The 7,325-nt window shown below is 49.0% G+C and overlaps 1 protein-coding gene across 1 annotated transcript in view; it reads left to right on the forward strand.

Moving 5' to 3' along the window:
• Window positions 1–1,179: 1,179 nt before the first annotated feature.
• CDC14A (cell division cycle 14A) overlaps window positions 1,180–7,325 on the forward strand; it is a 147,132-nt gene continuing 140,986 nt past the window's right edge. The window contains exons 1-2 of the mRNA XM_008583784.1: window positions 1,180–1,722; window positions 2,547–2,637. Of these exons, the coding sequence (XP_008582006.1) occupies window positions 1,674–1,722; window positions 2,547–2,637 (140 nt within the window). The 5' untranslated portion in view covers window positions 1,180–1,673. The remainder of the gene's footprint in view (window positions 1,723–2,546; window positions 2,638–7,325) is intronic.

Here is a 7,325-nt window from a genome sequence, read left to right on the forward strand (position 1 = left end):
TAAAACCAATGGTTGAGCTTGCTCCCTGGCCTCAGAGCCCTCCCTCTCTCCACTTGTGTGCTCCCTTCCTACCTTGAGGTGAACAAGCAGCTGCAAATGAAAAGGCCGGCACAAATCCCCTTCTGTTTCTGGAGATACCTACCACTCAGAGCGCAAACTCTTCTGGCGGTGGGTCTGCAGCGCCATTTCTGTGTGGATGGGATTGCCCACTATTTAGGCACATCCATAGGACACACAGCATGGAAGTCGTTCAAACAGTACGAAGCGCCTCGTAGAAACAAGTCAAGGGCCTCTTTGAGAGGATCCTTCTCTGCAGCGCTTGAGCTGAGACTCAGAAATTCCTCTGTGTGAACCTGTCCCGTGGACAAGTGGCCCCCTCCTCCCCTCCTCTGCCCTCCCTCAGCCCGGGCTGGCCTTGCTGTCCGCCCCGCCCCTTCCAGGACCAGCGCATTTTAAAGATTAGGCATTTGCGATGATGATTTTGCGCTCACAGTGGCGGCCCAAATGGGAGGACGTGGGAACGTTTTCCTCCGTGAGAACAAAGCACAAGTTATATCAGAGTGTAGAATGTGTAGAGGAAATCAGTACGTGTACTTCTGAGCTAGGAGGTAGTGCCTCTTAATTTTATTTTTTATAAAGATGGAGACCCCTCAGAGGTGGGGATGGGGGTTGGTTGAATGCCAGGCAGGGCTCGGAGATCTGAGGTTTTAAAGTGTGTGTGTGCGCGCGCGCAGGCAAGAGTTTGAGGAACATGGGTGAGTGGGGCGAGAGAGAAAGAGAATGAGAGATACACAGAAGAAAAGTCTGGACTGGGAGAAGACTTAGTGGGCGCAGAAGAGAAGGGGCGCCGTGCATCCTTGCCTCCGAGGCCGCAGCGGCGCCCCCCCGACATCCAGACCCTCCGCTTCACTCCTAAGTTTCTAGCCTGGAGGCCCCGCCTGGCTCCCCGGGGCCGAGGGCCCCGTTTCCTGTACAGCAATTGGTGAACGGTAACAAAGCCTTAGCAACCGGCTCCTAGTGACCCGCGGGGCTCCTGGTAACTGAGGCGCGGGGCCGACGCGGAGAAAGGAGCGGGGCTGTCCCTTTAAGGGATGGCCGCGGAGCCGTGAAAGTGGAGGGGGTTGAAGGAGGGCGGGGAGGAAGGCCTGGGGCGGACCTAGGGGATGAGGAGGAGGAGGAAGAGTTGCTGCTGAAAGGAGGTGGCGGAGGAGGAGCCGGAGCAGCTGCTGCCAGCCCGCGGGCACCGGAGTCTCGCCCGCTGCCGCACGGGTCGCCACGGGCGCGATCGGGGCCAGACGCCTGCTCCTCCATGGTCACTTTGGGATCCGGGGGAAGACTTTGCCCGGCCGTGAGAGCTGGTCTGCGTTTCCCAGGCGCGGCGGCGGCGGCGGCGGCAGAGCAGCAGCGGCAGCCGGGTCCGACTCGGAGCGGCCACAGCCCGGGGCGTGTGCGCCCAGCGCGGAACGGGCTCGGGTTTTCCACGGAATGTTCCCGGGGCGCCCGGCGCGCTGACCCCGCAGCCTCCTCCGCCTTCGCCTCCTGCTGCCTCCCTCGGGCGGGCTCGGTGTTCGGGACTGCGAGCTGCCTGGCTCCTGGGCAGTGGGGAAGCCCCCGGGGGCGGGTGACCTCAGCTGGTCACGACCCAGCCCTCCCCCTTGCGTATCTCGCTTAAGATGGCAGCGGAGTCAGGGGAACTAATCGGGGCTTGCGAGTTCATGAAAGGTGAGGAGCAGTCGCCCCGCGTCCTCCATCCCTCCCTTGCTCCCAGCTCTTCACTTCTCTCCCCTAAGTCTCAAGCACTGCCCCCAGCTTCTCCCGGCCCCCCGGCGTCCTGCGGCCGCTGCGCGCTCTCTCGTCCCCTCTCGGTGCTCTCTTCTCCCCGAGGACCCCCTGCTTCCGGCTTCCTCTGTCTTTCTTGCGTCCCTCGTTCCCTCTGCAGCTTCCTAGGATGGCTTCCCTGCCCCGTCTGGGACAGAGCCGGCTTCTGTCCGGACTCCTGCACACAGTAGCTCATGGGGATCCTGCTGAGGTTGATCCTTTCGGTCACTTTTACCTCACCGTTGCTGGCCTCGGTTTTCGGGACAGTCCCCCCCCCCCCACCACACCCCTCTGTCTCTCTCCCTTCCTCTTCTTGAAGTCTCTGGAGCTGCAGCGGAGAGGCTCACCCCTCTCTCCCCCTTTTGCAGCTGCTGAGGTCTGCAGATTTCGGAACTAAACTTGCATTTGGGGTTTTTTTTGGAAACCAAAGTTTTGCGGGTCTCCCCAGATCCTCTCTACTCCCGATGGCCTGAAACAGGGGAGATGTGGAAGTTGTCCTCTGCTGAGTTCCTCGATCAGGTCCTTGATCGCCTCTCTAACTGTGTGCTCTTGGGTGGGTCTCTGTCGCTTTCTGGGAGAGATCAGGTTTCTGCAAGAATTCCACGTGTTAAGGGGGCTTTAAATTATGGGTAGCAGTTGTTATTTTGATCTTTCGTGTATTACCACCTTTCATCTTCACTTCCCCACTTCTCATATGTTTTCTCCCGTCTTTTAAACTTGTCTTTCAGATCGGTTATACTTTGCTACTTTAAGGAATAGACCAAAAAGCACAGTAAATACCCACTATTTCTCCATCGATGAGGAGCTGGTCTATGAAAAGTAAGTTTCTGGGGTTTTTTTCCCTCTCAACCATTTAGCTTGTTGGCTCTTTGGTGAGGAAACACTATGCACTGTTATGTCAGTTTTATTCACTTTCCCCCAGTGGTGCAAGTAACAATACAATTTTTTTAGGCTCAGGTGCTTGGGGAGAGGTGCAGGGAAAATTAACATAATTTGAACCTGTCAACAACTCAGTCCTTTTAGATGCCTATTTATATCATTAGTTCTTCCTGCCACCACAACAAACAGCAACTGTAGATTCCTAACACTCCCCAGAGTAGGACCAGGGAGACACACTGTGTCATTGCCAGACTCTGTAATTGGCCTGTGAATCAGTCACTAAGTATTTATGGAGCACCCACAGGGTACAGGGCAGTGCAAGTATTACAGGTGCTTAAGCTTTACAGCTCACAAGGCTTCTGTTGTATCTCAGGATGTTTTTGTTTGTGCAGCTCATTTTAAGAAAGTGGGGCACATTAACTCCAGGGAGCTGTATCCAAGTCATATCTATGAATAACATTTTGCCTGTATGACAGATTATTGGTATTTTATTTGGGTGCTTCAAACTTCACGATATTGTTTTCTTTGCCTTTGAGGAGGTGGTATAGGAGTGCTGATTTACTTTCTTTGGTTATTTTGCTTCTGGAGGATTTGGTAGTGTAAATAAGAGTAGGGAATGGTTTTCTGTGAAAGACCATTGATCTACAAGAAAAAGATATCTTAATGCTTTAGGTATAGTAAAAACAAATAATTGAAGAAAGATAAACCTCCACTCAATAAAAGCAGTAAACAAGGAATAAGAAGGTTGAATTGACTAGGTTATGTTCCTTTATTAAAAAGCTGGTGTTTCAAAGGGGTCTAATATATTCTAATTTAAACATTTAATTTTACCTTCTTGTTATCTTAACAAATGTTCAGTTAAATGAACATGGTTAGATGAACCACAGTAAGCTTCACTGGACTTGTCCTGTTAAAAGGATATTGGCAGTTCTGCCAAAGATTTGTGGGTACCACTGGTCCTTCCATGAGTGAGTATTCTGGACGTTTAAGAGCATATCTTTTATTTGAGGAAAAACGATCTTTAATTGTCACTTCAGCATAGGGGTTCTTGAAACTGATGTGTTCAGGACATTTCTCTTAGTGGTGCTGGGAGTAGGTGCTTTTTGAATGGCTGAAGTGAGAGTGGAAATGAAAGAGCCCTTTGCTGCTGCTCTTGAATGCCCAGTGTTGCTGGGGCAAAGAGGTCTAAAGCCCTGGTGTCAGGTTACAGCTCTGCTCCTAGACAGAATGGAGTTGTGTGCGGCCTGCTCCCTGACCCCCTGTACCTGGGTGATGTCACTGCCAGCAGTGTTTATTGAGTGTTCACTCTGTTGTGGGAATGTGCATTGTTGTTGCTTTCTCTTTGTGAGTTTAGGGTTTGGGGACCTCTCATAAGTCTGAGGATAGGGGCTGTGTGTAAGACATTATATTCATTCTGCAGTGACTAACATGCCAGAGGTTGTTAATATGTCATTGAAAAAGCTCCAGTCGCTGAGGTCTGAGTCACTTCTCTTGGGATTGCTAGGTGGTGGATCTAGCAGAAAATTACATTTAGCCAGTTAAACACAGTGCACCATGGCTTTTTGATTCTAATATTGATATATGAGGAAAATTTTTTGTGTGATTTTTTTTTTAATGTTGGTATTTTAGGGTAAAGCTACAAATCATATTCCTGTTATATTTATTCTATTGTATTTCTGGTGTCTTGTAAGAAAAGACTCGCTGGAGAGGCCATTCCTCTCTTGTGAGTTTGGAGGTCATTTGAAACAATGGTGAGAACTCTAGCCTGGGCAGAGCGTGTGGTTCTCTTACTTTAGATTTGCCCTACCATGCCATAGTAGTGGCTGTGGTTCTCATCACCCATAGCTCCATCTTTTTTGTTACCCCAACATATTAAGCAGTGCTAGGTGATGCAGAGAATAAAATGGTGATGAATGCACACATTACCTTAGAGGATCTCCAGGCCTGTAGGGAGAATAACAGGACTGCAATCAGAGGTTTAACTGCCCTAAGTGAAACACAGGGCTTGTGCTAGGAAGAATTCACAGGAGGGTGGGGGCACGTCTAGAGGAGGGGTTCACAAAAGGCTTTGTGGGGGAGTTAAGATTAGCTTGAAGGATGAACAGGGTTTTATCAGGCAGAGAAGGGAGAGGAGAGATCCCCGAAGAGAGAACAGCAAGGATGAGGAGGGAGCATCAGGACGTGTGTTCAGGGAACAGTAGTTTTGCCTGGTGTGTCACATTTACAGGCCACATGGGAGATGTGGAATGTGAAGCTGAGAGGTGGGTTGGGGACAGAATGAATGCTGGCGTGAGGAACCTGCAGTTTTCTTGGTATGCCATAGGACTCTCTTGAGGGTTTTGGGGCAGGCCATGGTATGATTTGATTTGTGCTCATTTCAAATAGTGGCAAACATTTATTGAGTCTTTAGATGTGTGCCAGTTGTTGTTGTAGCTGGTCTATGACTATTAATTAATTTAAATTTTTTTTTTTTGGTGGCTGGCCAGTTTGGGGATCCGAATCCTTGAGGTTGGTGTTATAACACCATGCTCTAACCACCTGAGCTGACCGGCCAGCCTTTTAATTCATCTTGTTTCACAGCAGTTCTATGAGGCAGACGCTATTATCATCCTATTCTCTGAGGCAGACGCTATTATCATCCTTATTGTACAATGATGAAAATAAGGTGCAGAGAGGTTAGGTAACTTGCCCAAGGTCACAGAAGCAAGAAGTAGCAGAGCTGGAGTTTGAAACCAAGTCATCTGGCTCCAGAGGACATACATCCTTCTCAAAAAATTAATATGATGTTCTATGAGGCAGACGCTATTATCATCCTTATTGTACAGTGATGAAAATAAGGTGCAGAGAGGTTAGGTAACTTGCCCAAGGTCACAGAAGCAAGAAGTAGCAGAGCTGCAGTTTGAAACCAAGTCATCTGGCTCCAGAGGACATACATCCTTCTCAAAAAATTAATATGATAGCGCCACTTAAGATAGATTGGAAAGGAGGTAAGAGCCCACTTAGAAAAATTCTGGGATGGTCAGGGGGAAGAAACAAGTGTATGATTAGGATGGTGGCAATGATGACGGAAAAAAGGGATCTGAATCCATGTGACTTCGCAACAGATCAGGTAGGTGGGTTGGTGGGGTGCTGAGGAAGAAGAGGAGTCAAAGAAGTCCTTAAGACAGCCTGGGTGGTGGTGAGCCTGTCGGGCCATTAACTGTGGCAAGGAAGTAGGGTGGAAGACTTGGTTTCGGTGAGAAGATCAGACATTCCATTTTGGCCAGATTGAATTTAAGAAATTTAAGGGCTATTCACATCATTGTTGGATATCCCATAAATTTGAAGTTCTTTTTTTTTTTGTCTTTTTCGTGACCGGTAAGGGGATCACAACCCTTGGTGTGGTGTCTCCCGCACCATGCTCAGCCAGTGAGCGCACCGGCCAGTCCTATATAGGATCGGAACCCGCGGCGGGAGCATCGCTGCGCTCCCAGCCCCGCACTCTCCCGCATGCACCACAGGGCCGGCCCTAAATTTGAAGTTCTTAAATTTGGGGGTTTCCCCAAAGATATGATAAAGCTGTGAGAATGGTGCAATTTCTGGGGAGGAAAAGAAGATATCAAGGTCTGTATTTCACGGTTAGGGCCAGGATGAGAGGAGCAAGAGAAGGAGATGGAAATGAGCAGCCAAAGAGGTGGGAAAACAGCGAAGCAGAGAGGAGAAAAGGGAGAGGGACAGAAGCAGTGGAATCCATCTTGTCACCTCCACCTCTTGAAATTGGAAAAGGAGAGAGACTTTTTCCTTAGAAGGACAGGTAGCAACCTGGGTTCTGTCTGTGGAGGAAGTTCTGTGGTGAGAAAGATCTTTTTTTTTTTTTTTTTGTCTTTTTTCGTGTCTGGCAACGGATCGCAACCCTCAGTGTCGCACCCGTACCGGACCGGGACCGGCAGTGGGATTGCAACCCTCGGTGTTGTGCCCGCACCTTGCTCAGCCAGTGAGCGGGAACCGGTCTGTATGTGGGATCCGAACCCTCGGTGGGAGCGCTGAACTCTCCAGTGCGCCACCAGGCCGGCCCGAGGTTGTTTTTTAATTGTAGCCAAATATTGCTGAAAGTGAGGATATAAAATGAGAATTATTTTAACCATTGTTGAGAGGAAGCTTCCCTAAGACATTCTGTGCTAATTTAATTGATCATCTATGATACTAGTACTCCAAAAAATAAACTATAAACTACCTTCTTGTAAGGTAAAGGATAAATAAATAATAAAGGCAGACTGACTTCCCCCATGGCTAAAGAGTAAATTCAAACTCATATTTCTTTTACACAAAAATTATGTAATCTTTAAGTAGTCTAATAAGATTGCTAGCACTTGAGCCAACAATGCACGTATTTATTTACTCTTTAGCCAACAGTCCCTCCTTTGGGTTGAAAGTCCCCCCAAAACTTAATCCCCACTGTGACAGTTAAGAAGGTGGGGAATCCTATTATGCTAATTCCAAGGTGAGGCCTTGAAGAGGTGATTCTGAGGAACATGCCTAGTGAATGAATTAAAAATGGTGGTCATGGGTGTGGTTTAAAAGGAGAGCACATGGGCCGGCCCGGTGGCGCACTGCTACAGTGCGCCGCTTGGGAGCATGGTGGCACTCCT

The sequence above is a fragment of the Galeopterus variegatus genome, unplaced genomic scaffold (genome assembly GCF_000696425.1).
Source record: "Galeopterus variegatus unplaced genomic scaffold, G_variegatus-3.0.2 Scaffold3039, whole genome shotgun sequence".
NCBI classification, from domain to species: Eukaryota; Metazoa; Chordata; class Mammalia; order Dermoptera; family Cynocephalidae; genus Galeopterus; species Galeopterus variegatus.